Source organism: Pseudophryne corroboree, chromosome 5 (genome assembly GCF_028390025.1).
Source record: "Pseudophryne corroboree isolate aPseCor3 chromosome 5, aPseCor3.hap2, whole genome shotgun sequence".
NCBI lineage: Eukaryota > Metazoa > Chordata > Amphibia > Anura > Myobatrachidae > Pseudophryne > Pseudophryne corroboree.
In genome coordinates, this window is record NC_086448.1 from 772,210,039 (window position 1) to 772,226,915 (window position 16,877).

The 16,877-nt window shown below is 49.2% G+C and overlaps 1 protein-coding gene across 1 annotated transcript in view; it reads right to left on the reverse strand.

The window, feature by feature from the left end:
• LOC134929680 (general transcription factor II-I repeat domain-containing protein 2A-like) overlaps positions 1–4,353 on the reverse strand; it is a 100,245-nt gene extending 95,892 nt beyond the window's left edge. Inside the window, exons 1-2 of the mRNA XM_063925259.1 lie at positions 4,333–4,353; positions 3,578–3,790 (exon numbers count right to left, since the gene is read on the reverse strand). Of these exons, the coding sequence (XP_063781329.1) occupies positions 3,578–3,790; positions 4,333–4,353 (234 nt within the window). The remainder of the gene's footprint in view (positions 1–3,577; positions 3,791–4,332) is intronic.
• Positions 4,354–16,877: the final 12,524 nt, after the last annotated feature.

Consider the following 16,877-nt stretch of genomic DNA (forward strand, 5'->3'; position numbering starts at 1 on the left):
CATAATTCCTGTATATCACTGAAAGCAATGGCAATAGTAGTGACATAAACAGCTAACAAAATTAATATCATACCTTTAAATTCAGTGGCGTAACTAGAAATTTTTCTCCCCCAAGCCAAAAAATCCTTTTGCGCCCCCCCCCCCCCCCATATTTGGCACTAGTAAAGGGACAAATATGCGCGCGCCTCAGGCGCGCGCCGCCAAAAAGGGGTGTGGCTTCATTGACATGGGCATGGCTTCGCGTAAAGGGGCGTGGTATTGCAGGAAAAGACTACCTTATACCCCAGTTTTGCAACCTGCACGCCCAGACGTTAGCCACCACAGGAAAGAAAAATAATCCTGATTCATGCCCCTTACATTATTTGTCATTTTTCCTCCTTATAGTAATGCCCAGTATACATTATGCCACATACTGCAATGGCCCTTAGACATTATTCCACGCACAATAATGCACATGACACAATATGCACACACCATAATGCCCCCGACACATTATGCCACACACCGTAATGCCTGTGACACATTATGACAGGAATCGCAATGCCCGTTATACATTATGCTACACACTGCAATGCCCCTGATACATTATAGCACATACAATGTCTGTGACACATTATGACACACACCACAATGATCCTGAGACATTATACCACATACCACAATGCCCGTGATATAGTATACAACACACCGTAATGCCTGACACATTATGACACACACCGCAATGTCCGTGATACATTATGCCAAACACTGCAGTGACCCTGAGACATTATACCACATACCACACAATGCCCGTGATATAGTATACCTCACACCGTAATGCCCATTACACATTAAGTTCTACAGTAAGGCTTCCAATTACTTTTAAATTACCTTCTCGTTGCCAGGGGTTTCATGCTCTTGGTTCCATGCACGGTGCCAGGGGTTTTCATGCTCAGGGTGTCATGCTCGTTGCCAGGGGTTTCATGCACTGGGTGTCATGCTCGTTGCTAGGGGGTAGTGCTTGTTGCTAGGGCCGTGCTCCCAGTGCCACATATGCTCCCAGTGCCAGATATTCCCCCACAGTGCCAGGTATATGCACCCAGTGCCAGATATTCCCCCACAGTGCCAGGTATATGCCCCCAGTGTCAGATATTCCCCCACAGTGCCACATATGCCCCCTCAGTGCCTGCTCCCCCCAGTGCCAAATATTCCCCCACAGTGCCAGGTATATGCCCCCAGTGCCAGATATTCCCCCACAGTGCCTGGTATATGCCCCCAGTGCCAGATCTTCCCCCACAGTGCCAGGTATATGCCCCCAGTGCCAGATCTTCCCCCACAGTGCCAGGTATATGCCCCCAGTGCCAGATCTTCCCCCACAGTGCCAGGTATATGCCCCCAGTGCCAGATATTCCCCCCAGTGCCAGGTATATGCCCCCAGTGCCAGATCTTCCCCCACAGTGCCAGGTATATGCCCCCAGTGCCAGGTATATGCCCCCCCCCAGTGCCAGATATTCCCCCACAGTGCCTGCTTCCCCCCCAGTGCCAGATATTCCCCCCCAGTGCCAGGTATATGCCCCCAGTGCCAGATATTCCTCCCCCCAGTGCCAGGTATATGCCCCCCCAGTGCCAGGTATTCCCCCCCAGTGCCAGGTATATGCCCCCAGTGCCAGGTATTCCCCCACAGTGCCAGGTATGTGCCCCCAGTGCCAGGAATATGCCCCCCCAGTGCCAGATATTCCCCCACAGTGCCTGCTTCCCCCCCAGTGCCAGGTATATGCCCCCAGTGCCAGATATTCCCCCACAGTGCCAGGTATATGCCCCCCCCAGTGCCAGGTATATGCCCCCAGTGCCAGGTATATGCCCCCAGTATCAGGTATATGCCCCCCCCGCCAGTGCCTGCTTCCCCTCCCCCTCCTTTGTGTTGGAGGGACACAGAGCGCATAGCGCGCCTCTCCAATGTCCCTCCTGGCTCTCCCCCGGCCGGTCTAATAAAGGAAGTGCCGGTTCGTGAGCCAATCAGAGCTCACGACCGGCACTTCCTTTATTAGACCGGCCGGGGGAAAGCCAGGAGGGACACAGGGGGGCGCGTGATGTGCGCTCCGTGTCCCTCCTTACAGGGCGGCTCAGCGGCGGAGGGAAGAGACCACAGATTGACATGCGGACGCTCGTCCGCATGTCAATCTGTTCTGTCAGTGGCGCCCCCGCAGCCCCTCGCCCCCAAGCCACCGCGAGGGCTGCGGGGGCAGTAGTTACGCCACTGTTTAAATTACAATATCATATGCACAGCCTAAATGTAATAACATTTACATTGGTTAGGCAAACTAGACTCAACGCCTAAATTATTACACTCAACAGTTTCATGATTTACTGGCCACAAACTGTCTTAATGAGGTATTTTCACCGACGGGGTTTGTCCTCATTCGGCATACCAGAAAACGCCAGTTGCAGGTCTACTTAAGATGTTGCACATTTGATTGTGTTCTGCCTTGAAAAAAGGACGGAAGTCCTGAAATGTCGCCACTTAGCCGAATATACAGTATACACACACATATAACACACACATGTTCTGCAGCGCTGTACAGAGAATATTTGGCCATTCATATCAGTCCCTGACCCAGTGGAGCTTACACTCTATGGGGGTCATTCCGAGTTGTTCGCTCGCAAGCTGCTTTTAGCAGCTTTGCACACGCTAAGCCGCCGCCTACTGGGAGTGAATCTTAGCTTATCAAAATTGTGAACGAAAGATTAGCAGAATTGCGAATAGACACTTCTTAGCAGTTTCTGAGTAGCTCCAGACTTACTCGGCATCTGCGATCAGTTCAGTCAGTTTCGTTCCTGGTTTGACGTCACAAACACACCCAGCGTTCTCCCAGACACTCCTCCGTTTCTCCAGCCACTCCCGCGTTTTTCCCAGAAACGGCTGCGTTTTTTCACACACTCCCATAAAGCGGCCAGTTTCCGCCCAGAAACACCCACTTCCTGTCAATCACATTACGATCACCAGAACGAAGAAAAAACCTCGTAATGCCGTGAGTAAAATACCTAACTGCATAGCAAATTTACTTGGCGCAGTCGCACTGCGGACATTGCGCATGCGCATTAGCGACTAATCGCTCCGTTGCGAGAAAAAAATAACGAGCAAACAACTCGGAATGACCCCCTATATTCCCTACCACATATACATGAACACACATTCACACTAGGGTTAATTTTTTGTTGGGAGCCAATTAACCTACCAGTATATTTTTGGATTGTGACGCAAGCACGGGGAGAATATACAAACTCCGCACAGTTAGGGCCGAGGTGGGAATTGAACACACGACCTCTGTGCTGTTAGGCAGTAATGCTAATCATTACACCATCCGTGCTGCAAATTGTATCCATATTACAAGGAGGGCAACGAAGCACATTTATACTGCCGGGCTGACACAGTATATATATATATATATATATATGTACAGAAAGGAGGCGGCACTCAGAGTCTTCAGTATCAAGTGAAAAACCGACCCGTGTTTATTTCAACGTTTCGGGGGACGGACCCCCGTCTTCAGGAAACACAAAACAAGTGTAATGTACAATGCCAACTTAAAAAACTCACCCCATCCGTGAAACGCCAGCCTCCGGTGCGAAGGCGCCGCCCGCGGCTCCGGGTCCCGAACTTCCGGTCACGTGACTCCCCTGTTTGCGGAAGCTGCGTCACCACGTAGCCAGACGGCGTCCTGCAGCGGCTGTTGGCATGGAAACATGTCAATGAAAACAATACAGTGAAAATTCCCAACACCATTTCGTGCAGCCCAATCTCACATGAGGGCTGAAAAAACATAATCATATACATATGCAAACTGTCAGTTATATACCAAGTGTAATAAATAGTGCCCATATCAGACACACTGGTTGTAAATAATCCAGTGTGAAGCGTGATGAGAATAAAATGTAATAAAATAGATTAAAATAGATTCTGTATCAACTTCTGGGTCCTGCAAATCGCTACTAACAATATATCTGTAACATTATTGTGTAAACATATTTCACCACTCATAGCATGCAATGTTCTAGCGCCAGACCACCCTCTTTCCTAGTGTGTCACCGATCAGATCACCCAGATCATTATCAAGCTCAGCAGCCCACTGGTCAATGCATGAGGAGGGCACCGGAGCAAATTCCCAGGAGGAGAGAGAGTGCCGGGCTGTAAAGAGGAGTATAGATTGGTGGGATTCTGCACTGCATGACCCAGCGGACCCACCTCAGTCAAGGTCACCTCCCTATTTTTACCATACTCATTGGATTCAGAAACACAGCTTTCCACACTGCACGGTGGTTTGGAAACTAGAGGCTGTATCACACACTGGGTACCTGCATAAGGAAGCTCGCCATAGCTACAGCAGACACCCAGTACAGTGTGTATTAACCAATAACGCACATGGCTACCAAAGAGGGTGATCCAGGTGACCCCTTATCCTACGTATTACAGTGTGAGAATTACGACACACTAAGCTTCTCGGACATTGAAGCTGAACTTATACTCATTAAAGAGGGTGATCCATGCGAGGACTCCACTGTTACAAATGATGAACTGTTTCGTGAGCTATTTAAACTACGTAAACGGGAGATTGATTTTATGTATCACGGAAAGACCCTTTCTGATTATTTCAGAAATAAGCAAATTCCGAGAGGTTTTCGTGTACAGAACACCCCCACCATTGGGCGGTACAATGCTTCGTTCTGCAAACGATGGATTTCGGTCCTGAACAAGTGCGCAATGGACCTGATGCTGCTCGTCATAGAGGAGTCCACCCGGGAAGTCAATCTTACAAAGGAAAAATTGCGCTCATTTGAAGAAAAACATCTAAAGACGCTGGTAGAGGATAAATCCGTAAACTGGCTGGAAAAACTGAAGTCACAGGTGGACACATATAGAATTGAACTTACTAAATACAAAAAAGAAAAATTACGCAAGGTACAGGCTGACTACGAACAGCACAGAGTCTACACATGGCTAGCTAACACCACCAGTAATCAAGGAGGCGCACGCCCAGGCCGGGGACGCAGATGGAGAACAGCGAGACATCAACAAAGTACATCAGCCAGTGACACTGATGACACAGTCGCCTCTGACACAGTTTCCATCACGAAGGAAGTCCCTTTAGGGGCCGTTACCCGGGCAGTGGCCTCGGGAAAAAGAAAAAATCCACAAGGAGGGGCGGCCAGTCGAGGAGGCAGACGGGGCGGAAGACCCCCCCGGTCGCACCGGACTTAATTTTCAATCTGTCCTCCTCCCCTCTTTCCCCAGCAGAAACATCAGTGCTCAGTAAGGGCCTCTCTTATATACCCACCAATGCCCCGAGCAAATTTGGATGGAAGGTGGAGACATACAAGTTTAACAGGTTATTAAAATTAAAGGAGTATTTTGGCAAACCCACTGAGAAATTTACGGAGAGTGCCTTGAAGCCACAGATCAGGAAATTGGGACAAGCTTCGCAATTTGATCCCGTGTCACAACATCCTTCTATCAGAACTTTCACACGTATGATGGACTCTCTACAGGATGAACCAGCCCCGATGATGTATAAGAACCTTACCAAAGATGAAAATCTTGCACTTAAGTCTCTCAGGGACAGGCAGGACATCATCATCAGGGGGGCGGATAAGGGGGGTGCCATTGTAGTGATGAACACGACGGATTATATTATGGAATGCAACCGGCTATTGTCTGATGGTGATACATACTTAGCTTTAGATGGCGACCCCACCACGGCCTTTAAGACCGAACTTGACTCCATATTAATGGAGGCCAAGGGTGAGGGACTTATATCATCAGAAGTGTATAATAAATTAAGCTGTGCACACCCTGTGGTGCCTGTGTTCTACATAATTCCAAAAGTCCATAAGGATGCGAAAAATCCCCCTGGGCGTCCGATTATATCGGCCAGGGGTTCCTTATGTGAACCAATATCTATCTTTTTAGACACGTTTTTACAACCGTGTGTTCAGGCCACCTCTTCACATTTGAAAGACACAAATATGCTCCTTAATAAATTGTTATCTTTGGATAGGATACCGTCTGGGATGACCATGGCATCCATGGACGTCACCAGCCTGTACACATGTATTCCCCACCAGGCAGGCATCATGGCAGTAAAGCACTTGATTCTTAACAACTGTGCTTACGAGGGGCCTGATATTGAGCTTTTTGTACGGTTATTAGAATTTACGTTAACCAAGAATTACTTTCTATTCAACGGGCGGTTTTTTCAGCAAACCGCCGGATGCGCGATGGGGTCGGCCGTGGCTCCATCCCTGGCTAATGCATATATGTGGGAGGTGGAGAGACAACTGTTCTTCACGGACAGATCCATCTCCACACATATAATATTGTATTACAGATACATTGATGATTTACTGCTGTTTTGGGATGGGGATCCGGAAGCCCTGAGATGCCTGGTAGACATACAAAATGCCTCAGACAGTCCAGTCAAGCTTACACTGGTCATGGATGCACAGCAAATTTGTTTTTTGGATGTGCAAATCATGATTAAACAAGGCAAGATTCAGACATCCATTTATACTAAACCCACAGACCGCAACACTCTGTTGCGGTTTGATAGCTTTCATCCCCCAGCCACAGTCAGAGGTTTGCCTTTCTCCCAGTTCCTCAGGGTCCACAGGATCACCAGTGAACCCGAGGAGCTGGAAGTACAACTCAACATCATGACTGAAAAGTTTTTACAAAGAGGATACCCCCTGAAACTGTTACAGATAGCAAAAAAGAAAGCAACTGCCAAAAACAGATTGGAGTTACTCCGTGGCCAACCAGCTAAATCTGCGGATAATAGGGTTCCGTGGATAAATGAATTTAATACAGCTAGTCGGAGAACAGGAAAACAAATGAAACAGCTGTGGCCAATGGTAGCATCGGACCCCAGTTTACCTGCTTTACAACACAAAACAATTATGCCATGCTACACTCGCAGCGCAAATCTAAAAGATCTCCTGGTGAAAAGTGACGTCACAGGGTTTACCAATACAGCGGCCGCTACAAATTTTTTGAGTCGTAAGCCAGGCTGCTATAAGTGCTTGGGATGTACGACCTGCAGCTATATGCTGACAGGGAATTATATTTCACATCCCCACACGGGTAAAAAGATCCCAATTAAAAGGCCACTGACTTGCAGCTCCAATTTTGTCATTTACGTTCTCACCTGCCCATGTAGTACTTACTACGTGGGAAAAACACAGTGCCAATTTAAGGAACGAATGGCCCAGCATAGATCGGCCATCCGGGCAGCACTGCAATCAGGAGCAAGTGAGCAGCCAGTGGCACGTCACTTTGCCCAAGCCCAACACTCATTAGCTTCACTGCGATACAAGATAGTAGACCAAGTCCCAGCATCCCTGCGGGGAGGAAACAGGGCAAAAAAACTGCTACAGCTTGAATCGCGGTGGATCTATAAATTAGATACCATTACCCCAAGAGGTTTGAATGATGGCCTAGGGCTGAGCTGTTTTCTTTAAGGATAATAGATCAGCAGCATATATAACATGCATTGACCAGTGGGCTGCTGAGCTTGATAATGATCTGGGTGATCTGATCGGTGACACACTAGGAAAGAGGGTGGTCTGGCGCTAGAACATTGCATGCTATGAGTGGTGAAATATGTTTACACAATAATGTTACAGATATATTGTTAGTAGCGATTTGCAGGACCCAGAAGTTGATACAGAATCTATTTTAATCTATTTTATTACATTTTATTCTCATCACGCTTCACACTGGATTATTTACAACCAGTGTGTCTGATATGGGCACTATTTATTACACTTGGTATATAACTGACAGTTTGCATATGTATATGATTATGTTTTTTCAGCCCTCATGTGAGATTGGGCTGCACGAAATGGTGTTGGGAATTTTCACTGTATTGTTTTCATTGACATGTTTCCATGCCAACAGCCGCTGCAGGACGCCGTCTGGCTACGTGGTGACGCAGCTTTCGCAAACAGGGGAGTCACGTGACCGGAAGTTCGGGACCCGGAGCCGCGGGCGGCGCCTTCGCACCGGAGGCTGGCGTTTCACGGATGGGGTGAGTTATTTAAGTTGGCATTGTACATTACACTTGTTTTGTGTTTCCTGAAGACGGGGGTCCGTCCCCCGAAACGTTGAAATAAACACGGGTCGGTTTTTCACTTGATACTGAAGACTCTGAGTGCCGCCTCCTTTCTGTACATATACTTGGAGAAGCACTCCATGAGGAGGGCACCGGAGCAAATTCCCAGGAGGAGAGAGAGTGCCGGGCTGTAAAGAGGAGTATATATATATATATATAAACAAACAAAGAACCCAGCACTCACCAAAGTAAACTCACTTATCCTCAACAATTCAATAAATAAATGATGGGGGTTTAGTTGGTGGATTGGCCAATGCACGGAAGCCTGCATATATATATATATATATATATATATATATATATATAAAGCACGGCACTACAGGAATTTGGTAGTGCCGTGCTTCCGGCTATATGACGTTTGGCAAGGTCAATCTGTACTATTACAGCAAAGGCATATATGTGGTTTCAACAATTGATACAGAGTGCCAGATTGCTCAAGTATATGTGTGTGTGTATATATATACATAGATCTAGTTATATAAATATATAATATATGTAAATATATATATGTATATGTATTATTATTATTATTATCCTTTATTTATATGGCGCCACAAGGGTTCCGCAGCGCCCAATTACAAAGTACATAAACAAATAATCAAACAAGAAAACAGCAACTTACAGTTGACGACAATATAGGACAAGTACAGGGTAAATAAACATAGCTACATCAGCAGATGACACTGGAATAAGTATCAGGTGGCAGAAGACTGCTGGATTTGGTGCAGTTGAAGATTATTAAAGTAAGAAAAGGGTAAGCACATGAGGGAAGAGGGCCCTGCTCGTGAGAGCTTACATTCTAACGGGGAGGGGTAGACAGACAGGGGTGAGACAGATGGGGTACATAGACAGCGTGGAACAGAGGTTTAGGATGAGATTTGGCTGGGTTTGGTGTAGAAGTGGGTCTTGAGAGCCCGTTTGAAGTTTTGTAGAGAGGTGGAGAGTCTGTGGGGGAGAGGTAGGGAATTCCAGAGAAGTGGTGCAGCGCGTGAAAAATCTTGGAGGTAGGAGTGGGAGGAAGTAATCCGTAGGCAGGAGAGTCGGCGAGCATTAGCAGAGCGAAGAGGACGGGTGGGAGTGTAAAGCGAGATAAGATCAGAGATGTAGATGGGAGAGGAGTGGGTGAGGGCTTTGTAAGCAAGTGTGAGAAGCTTGAAATGGATTCTGAAAGGGAAGGGGAGCCAGTGAAGGTCTAGTAAGAGAGGAGAGGTGGACGTAGTGCGTTTGGTGAGGAAAATGAGCCGGGCAGCAGCATTGAGGATAGATTGGAGTGGAGAGAGGTATTTGTCAGGAATGCCAGTCAGGAGGAGATTACAGTAGTCCAGTCTGGAGATGACCAGTGAGTGGATAAGAGTCTTAGTAGCATCCTGGGTCAGAAAGGGTCTGATCCTGGAAATATTTTTTAGATGAAAACGGCAGGTTTGTGAGAGGTGCTGAATGTGAGGTTTGAAGGAGAGGGAGAAGTCAAGGATTACTCCAAGACAGCGCACTTGGGGGGTAGAGGAGATAGTAGTGCCATCAATAGATAATGAGATTGTAGGAGGTGAGGTTATGCGGGAGGGAGGGAAGATGATCAGCTCGGTCTTAGACATGTTAAGTTTAAGAAAGCGCTGGGACATCCAGGAAGAGATAGCAGAGAGACAGTTGGAGATACGAGTGAGGAGAGTAGGGGAGAGGTCTGGAGAGGAAAGATAGATTTGAGTGTCATCAGCATAAAGATGATATTGGAAACCAAAAGAACTAATGAGCTTACCTAGTGAGGACGTATAGAGAGAGAAGAGAAGAGGACCAAGGACAGAACCTTGGGGTACCCCTACAGTTAGTGGAAGTGAGGGGGAGGTGGAGTCATGAGAGGAGACAGAGAATGAACGGTTAGAAAGGTAGGACGACAACCAAGAGAGGGCAGTGTCACGCAGACCAATGTATGAGTGTGTGTATAGCGAGAGAGAGATAGATTTACATAGATAGCAGACAATGTGTGTGCGTGTGGAGGGGTTGTTGTGCCCTCATCTAACCCACAGCGGGGTTAGTTAGGGGAGGTTAGTACATCCCACCCTCAGACTGTACAGGAGGAGCTTATACCAACTTACTCAACACTGCAGTCTCTGCTCCAGACAAAAATACAGGCCAGCCCTGCCCCTGCTTCAAGTTGTGAACTGCGCCACAGGACTCAGCTACATGCACCCACCCAGTGTCAGCTTATCCCGCAGAGTCCCCGCCCGCTCCTCCCAGCGCCTCCTAGCCTCCCTCTACAGCCGCTACAGTGCAGAGAGAGAGACTCGCGAGATGATGATGTCATCATCTTACGAGTCTGTTCTCCGCGCATAGCTCCGCAGCGGCGGCTATGACTGAGACACAGTGCCGCTGCCGGACCCCAGTAGCAGTGACAATACCCCGGGCGGCGGAGCACACGAAGCGCGCTGTCCGTGGCATTGTCCGCGTCGCAAGGGGTATGTGTTTGTTTACTTTAAACATAGCGGGCGTGACGTGAGAGTGCTTGTATTTGGTGTCACCCCATTGAAGGGTGACACCGGGGTGCGGGCCGCACCCCCAGCACCCACTAAGTGACGCCACTGCATACCTCCCAACATGACCCTCCTGGAGAGGGTCATGTTGGGAGGTATGGAATAGACACTGTGCGCATGCGCACAGCGTCTATTCACCGCTGCTCTGCTAAGCAGAGCAGCAGTTACAGGAGTCTCCCAACTGCTCCTCCCCACCACCACCACCACCACGGGACACTGCGGCCCGCGGGTGGGACAGCGGGATATTCCCAAAAAAACAGGACTGTCCTGCGAAACTCGGGACAGTTGGGAGGTATGGAGATGCAACTTATACTGTATTTTAAGGGCCCTGTCTGTGCACATAAAGTAGGCTTACCATACTATCCATTTAAAGCAGGACACTCATGAATTACACAGGTTCTGTGACTGATTAAAACCAGGTGAAATTCAAGTCAGCCAGCCACAGAACCTGTGTAATTTATGAGTGTCCTGGTTTAAAGGGCTAGTATAGTAAGCCTAATGGTGTGTACACACGGTGAGATATTTTCTTACGATTTTGACTATATAGTCAAAATCGGAAGAAAAGTTAGTGCAGATCGCAAGGTGAAAGTCACCTTGCGATCCCGATTCGATGCCGATGCGCGGTCCCGCGCGGTCGGCATCGCAAGCCTAGATAGTCAAAATTGACACTTAGCCAAAATCGCACATAGTCAGATGCCGACCTAGTCCCTGTCTCATAGTGAGAATCGGGCACAGGGCCGGCTCTACCATTAGGCAGCTTTAGGAGGCTGCCTAGGGGCGCCGGCTCCTGGAGGGCGCCACTAAATTCATCTAGCAAAATACTAAAGGATGAATCTGTGTGTGGCCTCCTCCTTACACTGCGCTGGCTGCTGCTGCGGGTCTAATCAGGTGCAGCCGTCGCTAACAGGCTGTACCACAGAATGCCTCAGCGCTTCCTCCATGCTAACAAGTGTAACATCAAGTCATGTGGAGGCACATAGGAAGCAGATGTAACTATGGCTCCCTAGGGGTGCCCCCACGGGGTCAGTAATTAACTTACACATAATAACACAATAAGGAGCATACAAATATATCTATATATGTATACAATACTGTACGCGTGTATACACATACAATTAAATATCCCACCAGACGCCATATATACAGATGCAGGATAGATAGATAGATAGATAGATAGATAGATAGATAGATAGATAGATAGATAGATAGATAATTATCCCAGCACTCAGCAAAAAAAAATGTAATTGGCCTCGGTGTCTTATACAATTGCCAACATGCCAGCTAGCATGTATACATAGGCAGAAAGAACGGTCATCACTCAAGGATTTGAAAGTAAAAGTTTCGTATATAGGGGTAATTCCAAGTTGATCGCAGCAGGAAATTTTTTAGCATTTGGGCAAAACCATGTGCACTGCAGGGGAGGCAGATATAACATGTGCAGAGAGAGTTAGATTTGGGTGGGTTATTTTGTTTCTGTGCAGGGTAAATACTGGCTGCTTTATTCTTACACTGCAATTTAGATTGCAGATTGAACACACAAATCTAACTCTCTCTGCACATGTTATATCTGCCTCCCCTGCAGTGCACATGGTTTTGCCCAATTGCTAACCAAATTCCTGCTGCGATCAACTTGGAATTACCCCCATAGGGCCTAATTGTGAGTTGATTGCAGCAGCAAATTTGTTAGCAGTTGGGCAAAACCATGGGGGTAATTCCAAGTTGATCGCAGAAGGAATAAACATCTTAGTGATATTTGGTGGACCCCTTTCTTTGAAAGTAAAGCATTCATAACCTAGAACCAGAAATAACGACACGGAGACTTGAATTTTGGCAGAAAATTGCTAGCTATTTATTTGTCCCTATCCATTAGGAAACCTGTAATAAAGAAATTAATTTAATATGCCGCTCCAGCCGGCATATGGTGGCGGCCCAAAAGAACGGCTCAATTAACCTAAATTAACCTTAAATAACTAACCCTATAAATTTACTAAACTTATCATAAACCGGTAATATGTGACAACTCAACCCCCACAGTGACTACCCACCGCTCCTGGGTGCCCTGCCGCTGCCTTCCCGGACGGGTGGTCAAGCGGCCATAAGTCGATGGAGGTGAGTGCACCTAAACCACAACAAACTGTAAAACACTACAGTTTTCCCTTCCATACAAAACTGCCGTTCTTTTCCGCCAACAGCGAAAGACTCATCCCCACAGTCTTTCGCACCGCCACCATAAACCTACCCTAACTCCTGCAAAGCGAAACCTAGATCCTCCAGAAAAAACATCATCCCCTCATTGGATAGATGTACTCCATCACGCCGGAAAAGGTGGCTGTCTCTGAACCGAATCCTCGGGTGGCGAACCACCCTCCCTCCGTGGGACAGCACCCACTTTGCCACCGCCCCGTTCACCTTTTTCCGGGCCTCATCAATCTGGCGACCATCCGCCACACCCCTCCAACTCAACCTCGGCACCATCAATGAAAAAACCAACACACAATTGGTCCATGCCGCGGCCACACTTGCCAGATCTTGTATCATGGCCCACCGCAGATCCAAGGATGTCCTCTTCCCCAGGTCGTTGCCACCTAGATGGACAACCAAGACCCTAGGGACTCCATGCTTGCTGGCCTGACTCACTAACCTACTCCTCAGCTCACCCAACATCATTCCTCGCCAGCCAAGCCATCTGACACCCTGTGCTCCAAGCAATGCCTGAGACCCCTCCGAGGCCACAAACCTGGCCGCCCAGTAAATGTAAGAGTGGCCAACCACCCAAATGGTCAAATTGTCGTCAAACCATCCTGAAGGGGAAAAGAGGGGTAGAATTGATTACTAAGAGGCTTATTAATTGTTTACACTGAAGGATCTGCCAAAAAGAAAAACTTTAGATCTCGCTATTTGCAGCAGTCACGGCCTAGCCGACTGCACCATGTTTCGTTGCCAATTTAAAGCGCAATTAAAGACACAAAGGGGAAAGATCAAATAAAAACAAACGAAATAAAAGGGGGGGGGTATAAAATGGGAAACACATGTAATAACTCAGCTGGAGGTGAAAGCGTAAAGACCTGCTGAGGGACTCTGATTAGACCAGATTAGCCGAATTGTAGATTAGAATTCAGTCCGTCAAGTCAGGCAAAAAATCGCAAAATAACTCCAGACCCCCGCCGCCGACTCATGTCAGCAACGGCGAGTAGCTAATCCCTGAGTAGGATAAAAAAGGGGGAAAACACTAACAAACGCACAACACCATAAAATCACAGAACTGGCACAGCATAATACATTGCAATAAACAAAGCACCAAGCGCAAACCGACCTCTCATGTGACGGGGCGAATATATCGTCTGTAACTTGACGACTTCCATCGCCCCACCGCCTGGATTTCAGTTCTGGAAAAACCCGCCGCAGCAGCCGACGTCGCCGCGCCTATTCGAAAGGAATGGGTACCGAAAGCAGCGGGTGGAAGGCCCAAGCCCGCCAAACAACGACCCAGCATCCAACGGAACTGGTATTTCGTGACTGGCAGCCCGTCATAATGCAATAGCCATGACCCCTCCTTAACGGGTCGCACCACCACATATTGCATTGCCAGACCCACTGGGCAAACGCTTTCCTCTAGCGCTGGAACCATAGTGACCCAGCGCCCTCTCCCCACTTGATCCGTCTTGGAGCGCCGCAATCTGCAAAGCAAGGACCTCTCACCCACTACCACGTCTCCGACCAGCATGCGCGAATCTGCTCTCTTGGAAGGCGCTACCAACTCAGAAACTCGAAAAGCCCCATGGTAAGCCATTGAGAACGCCAAACTGAACAAAAGCGTCTCAAACCTGGACGACGCGACTCGCCCCACCGCCGCGATGACGGCCGGCAACAAGGCCGCATCGATGGGCCGCCTCCTATCTGGTGGCGTCGGCGCAACTCGCGCCCACCCTTTCATTGCCTTCCGCAGAACCTCGCTTTTTGTTACATCAGGGACGCCTCGCAGCTTGCAGAAAAATGAGACGCCAGCCAAGTACCGTGCTACCACCGCTCGTGACCTACCGGAAACGTAAAGCTGCCAAATAAAAGAAAGCATCAGCCGATGCTTGCTCTTACCTTGATGCTGACGACCCTGGACAAACTCCTCCCACTCGCTCCAAGCTTGTCCGTAAGCCTTGAGCGTGGCTGGCGCGACTGACCGCAACGCTAGACCCTCCAGTCCGGTCCGATCACCTGCCAAACATAACCGGGACAGTGAAAACCTTGCTCCTCGTCCTCGGGTGCCAAAACCCAAAATCTCTCCCACTGTCCACGCGACAACGCGTCTGCGATTCCGTTCTCCAAACCGGGCACGTGTTGTGCCCTGAACCATAGGTTCCTACGCAAGCACGTCAAAAGCAATTGCCCGAGCACCCGCAGAACCACTAGCGATTTCGCCCTCTGGTTATTAATTGCATGCACCACGCCCAGATTATCGCATCTAAACAATATGCTGCGGTTAGCCAACCGATCGCCCCAGACTTCCAACGCTACCATAATGGGAAAAAGCTCCAGCAGCACCAGATCTCTTGTAAGACCCTCGCTATGCCAGTTTGCCGGCCAAGATGCCGCACACCACGATCCCTCCAAAAAACAACCGAATCCCAAGGCACCTGCAGCATCGGTAAACAGCTGCAACCGCTCGCTGTCTACGGCTGGCGCTTGCCATATGCTCACCCCGTTGAAATCCTCCAGGAACGAAGCCCAGACGGCCAAATCCCTTTTTAATTCAGAGGACAATCGAACGAAATGATGAGGCCTGGCACACCCCGCCGTTGCCCGTTCGAGCTTCCGGCAGAAAACCCTGCCCATCGGTATTACCCGACAAGCAAAGTTCAGCATGCCCAGCAAGGACTGCGCCTGTCGCAGCGTGACTTTACGCGAGCCGTTGAACCGGCAAATGGTTTCACGGAGCTTCGACACTTTGTCCCGGGGCAGGCGACACTCTCCCGCCACGGTGTCAATTTCAATCCCCAAAAATGATAGGCAGGAGTCCGGACCCTCCGTTTTGTCCCTGGCTACAGGAACACCGAAGTGGTAAAAAAGAGCCCGGGTGCTAAACAGCAAGTCGCCGCACCTTGTGTCATTAGCCGGACCCGCACATAGGAAATCATCGAGGTAATGTGCAACCCCGTGACCGCCTGACGCGGACTCCACGCACCAATGAAGAAAAGTGCTAAAGCGCTCGAAAATTGAGCATGAAACGGAACATCCCATCGGCAGACATTTGTCGATGAAATACTCCGCCCCAATCCTGAAACCCATAAAACGGAATGAGTCCGGATGCAATGGCAGTAATCTAAGGCTGATTCAACATCAATCTTAGCCATGAGGGCCCCGCTCCCGTAGCTGCGGACCATCTCTAGCGCCTCGTCAAATGACTGATACACCACCGAGCAATAAGCCGGTGGTATTGCGTCGTTGACCGATGCCCCTGGCGGGTAAGAAAGATGCTGGATGAGCCGGAAAGCGCCTGGAGTCTTCTTCGGTACCACCCCGACCGTGGAGATGACCAAGTCATCCACCGGGGGTGACCTAAACGGCCCCTCCATCCTGCCCAACCTGACCTCCTTATCCACTTTCTCCCGTAGCACAGCCGGCAAAGCTTGGGCAGACTGGAGGTTCCTCTGCGCGCGCACGGACACTTCGCTTGCAACAGGCAAGCGAAAACCAAACTTAAAACCGTCTAACAAAAATTTTGCATCCCTTTTATTTGGATACAGATCCAACCACTTGCCCATCGTTTCCAGCTTAACTGGCGTTGGGGCTCTGCTGAGCGGTCCCGCTCGCGGCCTGCTTCGGGTATGCTTGTTTTCCCCGATTTCCCTGTCGCCCCCCTTTGAAACAAGAGGAGGCTGGGTGGGCTCCTCCACACTGCTGGCAGGAGTGACGAAAACGACACTGCTTGCCAAAGGAACATGCTCCGCTGTTAAAAGCGAAGCATTTCCCTCGAGGGGCAGACCGCCCACCCACGCGAACGGCCAATCCGCCTGTCCTGGCAAATCCCCCGTCCGCGCCCGCCCCCTGGGCTGATGACCCCGCGCGACGCCCACCTGCTCCCTGTTTCTGGGGTTCCTCCTCCTGCTGGGATGCCCGGGTCACTTTGAGCCAGACCTCCACGTCCTTGAACCCAAAATCCATGACCCGTAGCCCGTCCTGTTTCTCCCGAAACTCTTGGTCATACCGCCGCCAT